Here is a 17,036-nt window from a genome sequence, read left to right on the forward strand (position 1 = left end):
TCCATGACTTGGTTGGTAACCAGAGGAGCTGTGGTGCTAAGATTGTAGGGTTCAATCTTTTGATCTGAAGCCGGATCGGTGTGTCATTCTCCGCCACATTGATAGTTTCCATCACCGGATGGAAGATCAGGATCCCCATCTCCATTAGACCCCGTCCGGCCTGCTCAATCTAGGTCAAAATGACCAAGATGGCTAGGTAACTTTGGTATCATGTCACTATGTAGCCACACATGCTAATCAATTGAGAGGGTCATAGCTTACTTAGTGTCTTTAGCAGGAGCCTCCGCTGGCCGAGGAGCCAGAGGGTTTGGGTAGTAGGAAGGCCAGATCCAAGCAAGGCGTGTCAAAGATTCCTGTTGGTAGGAATGCACACTGGCAAATTACTAAGTTCGATGAATTTGGGGATCCACTCTCACCACCTATAGCTTTGACCAAATACAAGACTATCCTCGGGTTACTTGTTAGGGACTTCATCCTGATTAAGTACCGAAAGTGGATTGGGAAAGATGATGACCGGTGGAGGGTTCCTGAAAGCAAGAAGGATTACATATGGGATGTCAAGATCCTAGAATATTTCACTTTCCTAGCCGAGTATGACAGGGAGTTAGTCAAGAAAAAAAGCAAAAGAAATCATGGGGACATGCTTTAAGAATTTCAAGGGGACATTGTACAAGAATTTTGTCCTCCAAAATAAAGAGCCAGATTTCGATGGTGGATAGTTTAGCAAGCAGAAGGACTTCTGGCAGGATTTCAAGGAATATAGATTATCTGAGGAGTACTTAGAACTGAGTAGGAAGAATAAGGAGAATTCACAGAAAGCGACGAATCCTCATCATCTCGGCTCTCGTGGCTACGCCAAAAAGATGCTAGAATTTGAAGCAGAACTTCAAAAGATGGATCGCCTTGCTGAGGAAGGCGTTCAGGTTGAGATTGCTGATTGGGAGCCTAGATCGGTATTATACTATATGGGGAGAAATGTATGGCACGCCGAGGACGGGAGCTTTAGCTCCTCAAATCAACCCATGAGCGAACTCATCCAGAGGATCTCCTAGGTAACTAAGGAGGTGAGGCAAGGGACTCGCACTTCTAATAGGGAGAAAGACGTGCTCACCCAAGCACTCAGAACCAAGGAACACCCTGGTCGCACTAGAGGAACCGGTGTTGTTCCTTGGAAACTAGCATTCCCCAAGAATCTAACACTTACCGGAGCCGCTCAAGGGGTAGAGCGGAACATGAGGCAGAGTATTTGAGGAGACAAAAAGAGATGGAAGACAGAATGGAAGCACAGATTGAGACGACCGTTGATGCACGAGTCGAGTAAATTTTGCTGTCCAAGGGGTTAGTAGTACCACAAAACCCTACTCCTAGTGCCTTTAGCCCACATTTTAGGGGTCGCAGCAGCTGTGGATCGACCCCACTTGATGAAGAAGAGGTGAATCTACCTCATCCGATGGACGACATCACTGAACCCATCAATGTCAGGTTGTACATCCGTCAGGAATGGACAAAGGACAAGGTGGCGCTCGGCCAGGCCTGGCCTGCGGGAGACGAAACAATTAATGGCCACCCAATTCCACTAGGGTACGCTCTCGTCACCATTGATAGAATACTTGATAAGAAGTTTAACAAGATACCCATTGAGTACCCCGTAGCGAAAGACAGGCTGAAACTTGGTCAAAACAAGGGCTCTCAAGTGGCCTGGCGCAAGCGGTTCATTAAGCTTGACCATCAATTGTCCTCTGATGATGAGGACGACTACATGTCTTCGCCCACCCCCGATGATCACTCACCATCTCCCAATAGAGATCACTCCCCTCCTTATCCGGAGCCATCACCCCTAAGAAGACAGAGGTCTCCTTCTATTCCTCCTCGTCTGACTCCATCTTCATCAGCCCCGAGAAAAGAGACTCCTCCTCCTCCTCCTCCTCCTCCTCCATCTTCATCAGCGCCAGGAAAATAGAATTCTTGTCATCATCCTCCTCCTCCACCTCAGCCCAAAACAAGATCAAGGACATCCTCACAGTCACAGAAAAGGTCCTTGGATTCAGTCGCTAATGCTCCCAAAGTGGACCAACAAAAAAGAAAAAGGCCGTTCAGTGGCAGCATTACCACCTTGATGAAAGAAAAATTTATAGCACACATCTCGAAGGAAGATTGTGTTAGTTTCTTCAATCTCTGTGCCTCACTGCCTTCGTATATGTTGAAGTCTGAATTCGAAAGGTAAACACAGAATAAATACGCTACAACAAGAGATGAAGAAATACACAATAAAGATTTAAGGAACATACAGTAGTACGTCGAAGACAACCTAGGATTAACCATGGAAGAGGTCGCGAACATCTATTATGATGTACAAGGGACGGGAACACCGGCAATGAAGTATGAAAGGGGTAATCTTTTGGTTCCCGATGATGAGTATAAAAATCTGACAACATATATGCGCCAGTTGCATGAATATTACATGGCTCAAGCAACAGAGACGGATGACTTTGGTTTTGAGGTTATTATCCATTCACCTCATGTTTTCCATTATCCTAAAGAAGAGAAGTTTGATGTCGAGTGGGAGTGCTTGTTCTAGCTATACCAGAAACATGATCTCGATGTTCAAATGTTGACGTTGTGGACTATGTAAGTACCCTACACACGCGATATTACAATTAACTACTCTCTCGAGACAAATTGTTAACTTTTGAGCACTTCCCATGATTTTATGTAGGTGTATATTAAAATTTTGCATTGTAAAAAGCAAATGGGATTACATAGGCTTCTTGGACCCCTTGCGAGTCAATGAGAGGACATGTCTAGGCCTCTATGGATGTGACGTGGAAGACCTAAAATAGAGATTGATTGCTATTTTCGACGAATTCACGATGAAGAAGAAAACCCACATACTTCTAGCCTACAACTGCGAGTATGTGTTTTTGGATTTTAATTTTATGCTTCTTTTTTCATTAAGATTATTCGATAATTAGGATTCTGTGATTGCAGCAACCATTTTGTCTTCATTTGTGTCAATCTTGCCAAAAATCTGATCGAGGTGTGGGACTCGAAGAAAAAACCATTTCATCATCTGGATGCACTGGTGGCAGTGCTGAATTAGTAAGCGATCCTAATAACTATTATTTTCTAGTCGCACATACCACTTTCTAATATTTCTCCTTTTAATGTTGCTCAGTGTCCGAAGAAGACATATCGGTGGGACGCCGGTCCCATTCAAGGTTGTCGAAATGGAGGGGAAGTACCTATCATAGCCGGCGGGAAACAATGAATGCGGGTTTTATGTAATGTGGGCAATGCTTCGCTACATCGGCGGAAAATCAGAAGAAGCCGATAAGTTGGTGTGTATAATCTCCATTTCATTTATGTCTGTTAATAATTCAACAAAATAATTTACTGTTTCTCTTTGGATATCATCTTTTTTGAATGATAGCGCAAGAAATTTAAGCACGAAAGGTTGCTAGACATGGAGATCGTCGCACTACAATCAGAGCTGGCAAAATTCATCTTAGACGAGGTATTGGAAAGAGATGGAGTATTTTCCATTGCACAATCCATGAGGTACAAGGACCAGTATGGCCTAGAGCGGCTCGCCAGATTATTGTAGGAAGTCCGAGAAGCATGTGTGAAGTCTAAGAACATTTCTTTTTTATTTTGAGGGATCGAGATGTGGATAAGAACATTTGAATTGTAATTGTAACATTTGTAATGTTTAATATTATTGAACCTATCATCTATGTAGCGTATATAAAGCGAAATCCGATTACACAAAAAAATAGAAATTAAAATAAATTATAAACCAATAAAATACGAATGGGCCATCACCGCCAGTTAGCAACAAACCGACAGTGTTGTCATAACCATCACTGCCGGTTACAAGGAAACCAACAGTGTTGGCTTGCTCAACACTGCTGGCTTGAACCATTGATAGTTATGAGAACACTGCTGATTTGATCCATGAATCGACACTGATATTTACTACAACACTGCCGGTTTGAACCATGAACCGACAGTGTTGGCTTGCTCAACACTGCCAGCTTGAACCATGAACCGACACTGATAGTTATGACAACACTGCCGGTTTGATCCATGAACCGACACTGATATTTACTACAACACTCCCGGTTTGATCCATGAACCAACAGTGTAGGCTTGCTCAACACTGCTGGCTTGAGCCAAGAACCGACACTCTTGAAGCAACCGTCACTATCAGTTGGCACTAGAAACTGGCAATGTTGTTCAAATGGACACTGTAGGGTGGAGCCAGGAACTGACACTATTTCCTATAGATCAGTGTCGGTTTTTAAGGACCGGCAGTGATGTCAACCCCCCATCACTGCTGAAAGGTCCTAATATGGCTAGAGGGGGGGGGGGGTGAATAGCCTATTTAAAAATCTACAAATCAACTAGAGCAATTTGATTAGTATGACAAATAGCGTAATGCAAACTTGCTCTAGCTCTACAAGGGTTGCAAGCCACCTATCCAACAATTCTAGTTGCAATGAATACTTAGGCACACAAACTAGCTATGTAATTACTCACTAAGAGCTCTCAACCTTGCTACTCTAAAGAGCTCAACTAGATGAATGTAAATAATAAAGCAAGCTCTCAATTCTAATTACACTAAAGAGCTTGTATCAACTAGTTTGCAAGAATGTAAATGAGTGTGTAGAGTGATTATACCGACGTGTAGGGGATGAACCAATCACAAGATGAATATATAGCCAATCACCGGGAGAATGACAAAGAAGAGAGACAATCGATTTTCTCCCGAGGTTCACGTGCTTGCCAACACGCTACGTCCCCATTGTGTCGACCAACACTTGGTGGTTCGGCGGCTAAGAGGTGTTTCACAAACCTCGTCCACACGATTGGACACCGCAAGAACCGACCCACAAGTGAGGTAACTCAATGACACGAGCAATTTACTAGAGTTACCTTTCGGCACTCTGCCGGGGAAGGTACAACTCCCCTCACAATCACCGAAGGCGGCCACGAACAATCACCAACTCGTGCCGATCCTTCACCGCTGCTCCAACCATCTAGGTGGTGGCAACCACCAAGAGAAACAAGCGAAATCCGCAGCGCAACACGAATACCAAGTGCCTCTAGATGCAATCACTCAAGCAATGCACTTGGATTCTCTCCCAATCTCACAATGATGATGGATCAATGATGGAGATGAGTGGGAGGGCTTTGGCTAAGCTCACAAGGTTGTTATGTCAATGAAAATGTGCAAGAGTTACCCCATGAGCCGGCCATGGGGCTATAAATAGAGCCCCCATCAAATAGAGCCGTTGTACCCCTTCACTGGGCAAAACACGCTCTGACCGGATGCTCCGGTCATACCGACCAGACGCTGGCCCCCAGCGTCCGGTCACCCGATGGACGCCACGCGTCACCAGCTTCAAACGCTGTTCGTCAGATTTCAACGGCTACGAAGCTGACCGGACGCTCCGGTCAAAACTGACCGGACGCTGAAGCCCCAGCGTCCGGTCGTTTCCAGTAAGCTCCCCGAGGCATGTTTTTTCGACCGGACGCGTCCGGTCCACCTTGACCGGACGCAGACCAGCGTCCGGTGCTCAACCCTAGCGACTGTGCCATCTGATAGCTCGACCGGACGCAGCCCTTCAGCGTCCGGTCACTGAGTGACCCAGCGTCCGGTCAGTAGACCGACGCCAGCATCATTTTGACCAACTCCATTTTAACTCTAACTTCTTCACCCTTGCTCAAGTGTGCCAACCACCAAGAATTTTGCATCCGACGCAATAGAAAATAGACATTTCATTTTCCCGAAAGCGCCGAATCCATCTCAACCCTGCAAACACCTTGTGCACATGTGTTAGCATATTTTCACAAATATTTTCAAGGGTGTTAGCACTCCACTAGATCCTAAATGCATATGCAATGAGTTAGAGCATCTAGTGGCACTTTGATAACCGCATTCCGATACGAGTTTCACTCCTCTTAATAGTATGGCTATCTATCCTAAATGTGATCACACTCACTAAGTGTCTTGATCACTAAAACAAAATGGCTCCTACATTTTATACCTTTGCCTTGAGCCTTTTGTTTTTCTCTTTCTTCTTTTCCAAGTTCAAGCATTTGATCATCACCATGCTATCACCATTGTCATGATCTTCGTCATTGCTTCATCACTTGGAGTAGTGCTACCTATCTCATAATCACTTTGATAAACTAGGTTAGCACTTAGGGTTTCATCAATTAACCAAAACCAAACTAGAGCTTTCAACTGCTGATATGCCACTGTCGGTTCAAAATCTGGCAGTGAAGTGGGTTTTTGAACCAGCAGTGATGTCTAGATCTAGGGTAGTGCAGGGAAGGCTTGTTGCTCTCTTGTCGTGAGTTGCGGCTCTTTCCAAACCGACTGATTGGAGGCGGGGATGGTGGAGATCTAAGCACCACACTGAGTCCGAGACACTAGTACAGAAACAAGTTGTACTCCCAGTTAGGAAACCCCTTCAGTCCTGGTTTCCCAACCGGGAGCACGAATCCGGGACTAAAGGGCCCCTCCTTTAGTCCCAGTTTCTTGACCAGGACTAAAGGCGGTTGGTAATACCAACCAGGGCTAAAGAGGCCTCCCGGCCTGGCCACGTGGGCCGGCCCTTTAGTCCCGGTTGGTACCAACCGGGACTAAAGTTTTTTTTTCTTTTTTTGTTTCTATTTTCAATTGATGATTCATTTTGGTTTTCGAATAGGTTTTTGAATACACATTCTATGCTGCTAATAATATACGTATTCTACACGCTTATAATGTTCGAACATTTTGTACAAACTAAAGTATGAAACTACCATATATATTACATGCATATACATATATTGTACGTTATTTTATGTACATATAATATGTATATATATATATATATTACAAATAAAGCTTTCATTGTATATTCTATCATATCCTTGGGATAACAAATTCACTCCATCTGGTTTGGCTTCCATGTTTCGTTCATGTCATTGTAGAACTCGCTGGCAGGGTTTAAGACCTGGTCATTAAGAAATCCTGCTATGGTCTCTTGAATTGCTTTCAGTTGGTCATGTCGTATGACTTTTTCCTTCAATCATAGAGTCTTCAATAAAAGTTAAAGGAAAAGTATTAATATATATATATATGTGTGTTGGTCACGTGATTACTTATATATATGAGCAATAAAAGAAATTGTGAATATATGAATATATTTATATAACGTACTTTGAGGATCTCTCCAGGAGTTCTTTTTGAGTATGCTATGATGAACTCGCAAATATAGTATCCGCAGTAGTTGGTCCCCTGTTCTTGCCTCAGAACCCACTTTTATGAGAAAAAAGATCCGGTGAATTGAAAGCATGTATGGTGTTAATTGAATTATATATATATAAATGTAGCTAGTACTTACTTTGTGTGCGATTACATCCAATGACGCTTTGCAATATTTCATGTGGTGTTCCTCAATGAAACTTTTCCAAACACCGTGCCCAATAAAATAAAAAAATAATTTAGCCTTTAATAATTGTTGCAGTTAAGAGATCCGGGTATATATAGTTGCTAGAGAGACCAAATTACCCTTGGATAATATCTATCATGTCTTTGTACTCTGTTTGCTCTTTTCTTAACGAGTCTAAGATGCTCAACCGACTATTGGCCATATCGATGACCATCAATATCTAGTGATTGCTGCATATGTTTTTATACACAAATATGATCAACATTAACTAGAGTCAATATATATATATATATATATATATATATATATATATATATATATATATATATATATATATATATATATATATATATATATATATAGCTAGTAAGCAAATAATTGAACAAATGTCCATATGATCGACATTAATTATTTAACACTCATTTGAAGTTATAGGAGAAGAGTATGTCCTTGTTTTGTTGGTTCAATAAGAACCTCATGAGATTTTTCTCGAGTTCAGCTTTCCATTTAGGCGGGGGATTAGGGTGTTTGAATATGACATTAGGATCAACGAAACCAACATCATTATCCTTTCTCTTTCTGAGTTCAGTCATCTCATATCTGCATATATAAAAATATAGTGTGAGGATATATAATTTACATATATACATGTAGCTTTATATATATATACTTTAATAGTAGAAAATAATCACACTTACAGACAATAGCAGCTAATGAGACTTTTGTCGAGAGAGTCCAGGTGGCATAGTTGGTGTAATTCTAAAAACTCGACATATATAACGTCATCACCACGGAAGTAATGTTGGTTTTTAACTCTGACAGAAATAAAGGTCTCTTCCCGTTCACACGCCGCCATGTATCACTTGTTTAGCAGGTACATTTACGTACCCAGTTCACCTAAGGCCTCAGGGTTGTATAGACTCTTTTCATGTTCAAATTTCTTCCAAGGATCCACTTTCGGAGAAGATGGTCCTTCAGCGAGCACTTGGGCAAGGTCCAAACCAGTATCCTCGTAAAACCGAACTAGGTCCTCAAAATCAATGTCCAGTAAGTCTAAGTTTGAACCATATTCATTACGAATGACAAGAGGGGGGACTGATTGTTGCGATTGTTGTCCGAGTTGTGCAACACCTTTCCCTGCTCTAGTCTTTTTCTGCGCCGCCTCAAATGACTTGGTGAGAGAGCGGTCGTAGTCTGATTTTGGCAGGGTCTTTTGAGATTCCCGCTTTTTCTGGTCCACCTTCTTTCTTATATATATATCAAATTTATATATATAACAAATTTATATATATCAATACATAGTATGTTGGGGCCGGCGGCGTTGGTGGCGCGCGGGGTGGCCGGCGTTGGGGCGGCCGGCGTTGGGGTTCCAATCGAGGCCATGCACCTCCCGCGCGTGCTCATGGAGGAGGCGCACGGGGTTCTGTGGTGGCAGGAGCCGTGTGGCGTCGAAGAGGCGCACAGAGCCGTCCCCGGAGGCGGCGGCGTAGAGGGAGTTGTGGGACTCGGACCACTTGCAGTCGAAGAGCACGTCGGAGGTCGGGAAGGAGAAGATCGGCGCTGGGTCCGGCGGTGTCGAGGTCAAGGACAATGAGGTGGCCACGGGCGACGGTGATGAGGGCGGCGGCGGCGACAATGGCGATGGGCGACGAAGACAAAGAGTGAGGAGGAAGAAGAAACGACCGCCTTATATAGGGGAGGGACCTTTAGTCCCGGCTCCTGTAAACGTCCGAGATGAAAAGACCTTTAGTCCCGGTTGGTATTACAAACCAGAACTAAAGGTGTATTTTGGCGGGCTGCAGAAAATGCAGCCCACCTTTAGTCCTAGGTGGTAGATCCACCCGGGACTAAAGTTAGGCTGCAGTTTCACTTCTCGCCCGTTTCAAGCTCCATTTGTTTTTTTATATATTTCTTTCTATAAAATGTTAAAGTCTTGTTAATTGCATAGTAAATTAAATACATGGCATAAAATTGTTTTAAAAGAATATGGATTTACTTTTGCTTTATTGCACACAGGAAAATTGTGTGACCTAATTTTTTTTGTTTTTTCTTATAAATATTGAAACATAATGTCATTAATAATTACTATTTCGTTAATGCAAAAATATAGTGTTTAATTTAAATCATTAAAACTTTTGTTTTTGATTAGAAATTTGTTTTCACATCATTTTAACGTAAATCTTTTCATTTTTTTCATCACTCATTGTCCAAAAGCGATATGGAAATCCCACCATCAAACACAAATTTAATCTGAACATAGAAAAAAAGGAAACACCTAATAAACATTATAGGAGCATACCACATAATCTTGGCAGGGATTTTCTTCGTGGGACGTTCGCCCTCAACATCACCAGGGTCATCTCGCCTGATCTTATATCACGATGCATGACATATCGGGCATGCATCTAACTTCTCGTACTCCTCGCCATGGCAGAGGATGCAGTCATTAGGACATGCATGTATCTTTTGGATTTCTAATTCCAAAGGGCAGACTACCTATTTTGCTTCGTACGTAGTGGCGGGCAATTCGTTATCCTTCGAAAGCATCTTCTTTTGGATTTTCAGTAACTCCCTAAATCCCTTGTCAGATACACCATTATTTGCCTTCCATTGTAGCAATTCCAGTGTGGTACCCAACTTTCTCTGCCCTGCATCACAAGTTGGGTATAGTAATTTTTTGTGATCCTCTAGCATACGCTTGAACTTGATCTTCTCCTTTTCACTTTCGCATTCTCTTTGTGCGTCACGAATGGCCTGACCAAGATCATCAGCAGGCTCATCTTTTGCCCCTACCTCTTCTTCAACTTCCCCCATTGCAGTATCATTGAAGGCACCATATTCAGCAATAATGTCATCATCGTCCCATTGTTCTTCTTCATCTTCTTCCATTACAACCCCGGTTTATCCGTGCTTCGTCCAACAAATATAGTTTGGCATAAAACCCGACTTCAACAAGTGTGAATGAAGACTCCTTGAGCTAGCATATTTCTTCAAATTCTTATATATGGCATATGGGCAGCATATGAAACCATCGCGTTTGTTTGCCTCGGCCACATGTAAGAAAGAATGCACGCCCTCTATGAACTCTTGGGAGCAGCGATCAGCATTGTACATCCAATGCCGGCTCATCTGCATTACATAACATACATACCATATTAAAACCTAGAACATAATTAGTTAATTATACGACATTCATGCTACCACACAAGGTATTAATTTATGAAAGTCTCGCTACAATATAGACAATTCCAACTACCACTAAAAAAACTAAAGCTAAAATGCACTTCAGCAGCATAAGGATTTCGCGACCAATCCCAACTAAAACAGATAGATCATGCGTTTGTTCAACATCTATGGGCTTCTTCCGCAGGACCACTGCCTCATCAGCCACCGTAGCCGCCTGTACAAGAGAGTTTTGCACGCGTTCAACATACTCTTCCTCCTAGTACCAGCCTGAACATCCAGTGCTATCCCACTGAAATTAAAACAAAAAATTAGAACTTTAATCACAATCATCACAAAAATAAGTATAAATTAACCATAATCATCAAATGCGACAAAATAACTTACATTGTGATCCGGACACTTGTAGAAGATACGGTCCTTGTTGGGACACTCCTTCCTCACCCGGTACTCCATCACAATCTTCTCCTCACACTTGCCGCATGCAATGAGAGGGAGGTCCGGCCTTAGTCGCTTTGGAATCCGATGAGAGGCCGAGGACTCGGAAGCAGTTGCCATCTACTCTCTATACTCATTTTTAATATAATATAAATTTCTCATTTTATAAAAAAATAAAATTAAAAAAACTCTAAAATTCTCTATATCTCTAAACCATGAAGTGTGCTATGCATGCTAGAAATGAAAGCTGAATACTAGTTTTGAATAACTACTTTAACCTTCCTTCATCCAAATATGCAAACTTTAAAGTGATTTTGAGCTTAAATGGCTTACAAATAAAAAAATCCACAATAAAAAACCACATATATCTAGTCCATAAAATAAGATATGCTACTGATGAAATATGAGAGTACAAAGTTGGTAACCTTTAGAACCGAAGAATCGATGGAGGAATCGAAGAAATCTTGTGATTACCGGCGATGAGGAAGAAGAGAGGCCGACGATGAAGCAAGAACACTGAGCTCGAAGTGGCTCGGGCTCAGGGAGGAAGAAGGGGTATATAGGAGGGGATCTTTAGTCCTGGTTAGAGACAGCAACCGGGACTAAAGGTCCCTTTCTAGTCCCGGACGGAGACTCCAGCCAGGAGTATACTTTTACTCCCGGTTGGAGGGACCAACCTGGAGTAAAAGTTAACCTTTAGTCCTGGTTGATAGATCCAACCGGGACTAAAGGTCCCCTGCAGCAAAAGCCTGCCGCAGTAGCCGTTGAGCAGAGACCTTTAGTCCCGGTTGAAGCTACCAACCGGGACTAAAGGTTTCTCTAATCCCGGGTGCGAAAAATACCGGGACAAAAGCCAAATTTCGAAGTGGATCAAAAGCCGTTTCTCTACTAGTGAGACTCAGGTGCGGGGGCTTAGAGTCCAAATTTGGATGGGGACCTGGACCCCTTGACAGGAGAGTGGTGGATTGGTTCTACTTGTGCAAGTGGGGCGTGTGTTTCGGGGTACCAACCTGGGCACATTGATTCGTGAATCGCCGGGCAATCCGGTACGACTTATCTACATTCTAGCACCGTAGTAAGAACTAGAAGATGGAAGATGGTGAAATGAATCTGTTTGCTCAACTCTTGCTTGAAAGCAGAACATGTGCTTACTTGAAATGGTTAGATAATGAACTAATCATCACTGCTAATAAGAAATATACATAAGGATCCACTAGTAGTATTGCTTTCTGCAATAAGAAAACCCAGCAACCTATAAAGCTTATCATATCCTTTGGAGTCGGAAAATTATTCCCACTAGTCGGGCAAGTCTTGCGAGTACATCGTGTACTCAGAGTTTATTTACCCCTATTGCAGGTGCAGCTTGAAGAATAGCTGTTGTATGGAGGATTCTTCTGGTGGGCACAAACGGATCCTTGTATTATACTGTTAGATGTTTATTGTAATTCCGCTATTTAAATTCCGCACTCTGAACTTGGTACTAATAGTGTATTTCTAAGAACTCTGGTTATATGAAATAGACTAAGTTTTGTAAACTCATTCTCATTATTAGATCCTGGAGGATAAACGTGGATTATTCGAGCTCTCCCCTTGGGGTGTGCTCGACGGAATCCGTCCGATGTAGCTTGCTTTTGGGGTGCTTAATGTCTGGTGGTAAACGAGCGTCTCCAAAAATATGTTATTTCGAACGGTTCTACCACAATGTCCTCTGCTTGGTGGTGAGGAAGAGGAACGGCAGAACAGCAGTGGCCTTCCCGTCATTTCAGCGCTCTCTTGATTATCGGATCGTAGGAGATGGGATAGGTTGTAATCTACACGGAACGATGGGTCCAGGGGAGTGGAGCCGTCTATTTATTAGTGCTGTGTGAGGAGGGGCCACAACCTCGTAACGTTAGGGTGCCTTCGATTACAGCACGTACGGGGAAGTCACGTACTGCCCTTGATTCGGCCATAGGAACGGTTAGGGCGTTGGCCCATACAGCCTATGGGCCTGAGATCACTTGTTCCAACAACATATACTCTACAGCTACAGTAGACTAGGATTTATAATTTGTACGATGTATATAAATCAACCCAGCTTCGATTCCCTTCCTTATACTACCAGAATCTGTCACTAGTGTAATGCTAAGGTCTCCAGAGCAAGACGAGCTGTCCTAGTAAATAAAATCGACGAAATGATCTATTTGGTACTGACTCGAACGGTTGAACCTGCAGTTTGTATCCTTGCCTACAGACGAAATTGATGAAAACTGAACGGCTTTCATTCAGTCATTCACTAACATTTAGTATATAAGGTTCTGAGTTGCTGGCAGCTTGTGCCTTGTGCACGTTCTCTGGTTAGTAGAAAGGATTGTGCGAGTAGTGGACAAAATTTAGAATGTCATTTTCTTCCATTACAGAACATTGCCTCTACGGTGCCTTGGATATAGTTTTCTTGTGTCTCAATAAGGAATACATGTTGAAACACAATTAGTAAAGACAAAATTCCTACACCGTACAATCTTGTGATAATCTAACGACTTGTATTAAACCAAAGAGTTAATGCCTAATATAATTAAAAATAGTAAATTTGAATGATAAATTAAGAAGATATCAATTTGATTTTCTTTTATGAATTTGGATTCTTTTCAAACCCATACTGTTGTTTTTTCGTCCGTCAAATAGATCAACATTTTGTGTGTAGGAAATTAGAGAGGTATCACACAGGACATGGATTTATATTGGTTCAAGGATACCTTACGTCCAATTGACAATGCTTATCTATGCGTCGTGGGCTCGGGTTACGGTGTTTGAGGAGAGATTTTAGGATGGGTTTTTCGAAGACGTTGATTAGGCCCCCTTATCCTTCCCTATATAGTCCATGGGATAGGGTTATAGATGGAGTCTCCTAGTTTGTTATAAGAAAATTTAGTCGAATTCTAATAGACATGTTATTTGGCTTCTAAGCACGTTCAGTCGATGATTTGTCTTCAAGTATTCGAGGAATCCAATCTGATTTATTCATTTTCTTCCTTAGGTCCAGTCCATCCCTTCTCAGTTTAGCTATTTTTCTTACGACGAGGGTACGGGGCTCAGTATAGCGACAATTATGGAAATCAAATTGCTACTTTTTCTTTATTTATTATTCTAATAACTTTACTATTTATGAATTATGTTAGACATGACCTGTTAGATCATCATAAATTTAATGATTAAAATTCTTTCATTTTTCGGTTAATGTGGAAAATTTTAAACCCTCTCCGCCAAACTAGCGGTTACTTTTTTTTTTTGGGGAAACTAGTGGTTACTTTTAATACTCCTGTAAATAAGTAGTAGGTAGAAGATAGATAGGTACTTTTATTTGGGCAGTTGCACAAGGGTAGATTACTTGATATGACTTCTCTTACTCCTTTTAGCTCATTTTAAACGAACACGCATCATTCCAAATCCTTGCCAAAGGAAAGAACACGCATCATTTTAACCGATTTCTCTTCTACGCTCCCGCGAAGCCATCAAGGCGGCCAGCCGGCCACACGGTAATTCCACAACCACCTCAGCTACCTCCCGTTCTGCTCTGCTCACACAGGCCAATTCCTCACGTGCCCCCTCTGCTTAAACTTGCAAGCCTTTTCTCACACGGTTAGCTGCTGCGATTCAGTCACTACACCCAAACGTGAACACAAAAGGTTTCTCTCTGGCCACCGGAAAGGCCCAAACTTGCAGTGAACGCCCACAACCTGAGGTGTCAGTGTCACTGGTCAGTGGTCACTGCCCACTTCATCGTAGTATAAAAACAGGGCAACGAACACAGCCCAGACCATCACCACTCAGGCATTCACCAAAGACAACACAGGCCACTCACCACGAAATAGCCAAGTGCAGCTCACACTTGACAGCAATGGCTGCTCAGGCCGCCGTGGTCGTCCTCGCGCTTGCAACGGTGGTCGCCGGCGCAGCTTCGACGCCAGCAGCTGCTGCTACGACGACGTCCAAGAGTCCGCCGGTCATCTACATTTTCGGGGACTCCATGTCGGACGTGGGAAACAACAACTACCTCCTCCTCTCCATCGCCAAGTGCAACTACCCCTGGTACGGCATCGATTACAAGACCGGCTACCCCACTGGGAGGTTCACCAATGGCAGGACCATCGGAGACATCATGGGTAATCTATATAGCTCCAACAGTCACGAGTACAAGTATTTTTTTGTTTGCCAAGACGACTGGTGGCAATCTAATTTCGACCGATACATGTAGCCGCCAAGTTCGGCTCCCCGCCTCCGGTGCCGTTCCTCTCCCTGTACATGACCGACGACGAGGTCCTCGGCGGCGTCAACTTCGCGTCCGGCGGCGCTGGGCTCCTCAACGAGACTGGCATTTACTTTGTAAGCTAAAGAATGATACGATGTTGGTTTGCGTCATTTCATTTGTCGCTGAAACTCCTCACCTTGCTAAACTGTATGCATGTCTGTATCACGAACCCGCAAACCTGCAGGTTCAGTACCTGTCGTTCGACAACCAGATATCGTCCTTTGAGCAGATCAAGAACGCGATGATCGCCAAGATCGGCAAGAAGGCCGCCGAGGAGACTATCAATGGCGCAATCTTCCAGATCGGGCTCGGTAAGAACATACACTCTAATCTCTTCAGCTCCTTCGATGCATGCAAGCCGCGAAGCATCAATCAGCTTGACTGACACGATGCGAGCGCTCTGCTTCGCAGGAAGCAACGACTACGTCAACAACTTCCTGCGGCCGTTCATGGCGGACGGCATCGTGTACACCCACGACGAGTTCATCGGCCTCCTCATGGACACCATTGACAGGCAGCTGACGGTAAGCTCAACAACGGCTGCGATTGGTCACGTACCAAATGATCCTATCGTGCGCCTGCATTACTGGCGTTGCTGAACAAACTGGCGAACTTTGCTGCCGCGCGCGTGCAGAGGCTGTACAATCTCGGCGCGCGCCACATCTGGTTCAGCGGACTGGCGCCTCTCGGCTGCATCCCGTCGCAGCGCGTCCTCTCGGACGACGGCGAGTGCCTGGACGACGTGAACGCGTACGCCATGCAGTTCAACGCCGCGGCCAAGAACCTGATCGAGGGGCTGAACGCCAAGCTGCCCGGCGCGCGCATGTACCTCTCCGACTGCTACTCCATCGTCATGGAGCTCATCGACTACCCACAGAAACACGGTAATTATAACAAGCAGCACGCTCGCGACGCCATGGCATTCCCTGCTCGATCACAGCAGCAGCTGTGAGTAGTAACCGCCGTCGTCCATGCTTCCGGAGTGCAGGGTTCAAGACGTCGCACACGTCGTGCTGCGACGTGGACACGTCGGTGGGGGGCCTGTGCCTGCCGACCGCGCAGCTCTGCCCCAACCGCAAGGACTTCGTGTTCTGGGACGCGTACCACACCTCCGACGCCGCCAACCAGATCATCGCCGACCGCCTCTTCGCCGAGATGGTGGGCTCCGCCGCCGTGGTGCCGGGGAACGGCACGTCCCCGCCCCGAGTCGTTAGCGCGCCGACGCCGACCCAGGCAGCGCCGGCGCACAAGCCGTGATCGCCCCTGCGCGCAACGGCCAACGGCATGGAAAGAAGCGCCTTTTTGTGTGGCAACGCGACGCGTGTTCCATTAGTACCCACTGTGTTCCAAACATGCATGTACTCCGTGCGTCTAAGCACATGTGTTTGATGAAAAAATACAGAGAATATATAGAGCAAGGTGAAATCGTAGTGTCGTCGCCATTGTAGAACATTTTCTGTGGCAAAAGAATGAAATGATGTCCCCAGTTGTTTTTCTTTGAAAGACCACGCCCCCAATTTTTCAAATTTAAATTTAAATATCCAAGAATCCGAGTTTTGTACTAAGTGCCGGACTGCCGGTTTGGTGCGTGACATATGAGCCAAACCAAATTTTGACAATGGACAAGTCCACAAATGAGGGCTAAAAGAAGTGATATTTGGACTGTGGTTATGCCAAATCATGGG

At 44.1% G+C, this 17,036-nt stretch overlaps 1 protein-coding gene across 1 annotated transcript; it reads left to right on the forward strand.

Annotated features, from left to right (window-relative positions):
• The first annotated feature begins 14,886 nt into the window (after nucleotides 1-14,886).
• Nucleotides 14,887-16,820, forward strand: LOC136529701 (GDSL esterase/lipase At5g37690-like). The gene is made up of 6 exons (XM_066522774.1): nucleotides 14,887-15,205; nucleotides 15,298-15,425; nucleotides 15,536-15,662; nucleotides 15,763-15,875; nucleotides 15,986-16,235; nucleotides 16,340-16,820. Exons 1-6 carry the CDS (start codon nucleotides 14,941-14,943, stop codon nucleotides 16,606-16,608), a joined length of 1,152 nt encoding a protein of 383 aa, XP_066378871.1. The 5' UTR covers nucleotides 14,887-14,940; the 3' UTR covers nucleotides 16,609-16,820.
• Nucleotides 16,821-17,036: the final 216 nt, after the last annotated feature.

The sequence above is a fragment of the Miscanthus floridulus genome, chromosome 19 (genome assembly GCF_019320115.1).
Source record: "Miscanthus floridulus cultivar M001 chromosome 19, ASM1932011v1, whole genome shotgun sequence".
Classification (NCBI taxonomy): domain Eukaryota; kingdom Viridiplantae; phylum Streptophyta; class Magnoliopsida; order Poales; family Poaceae; genus Miscanthus; species Miscanthus floridulus.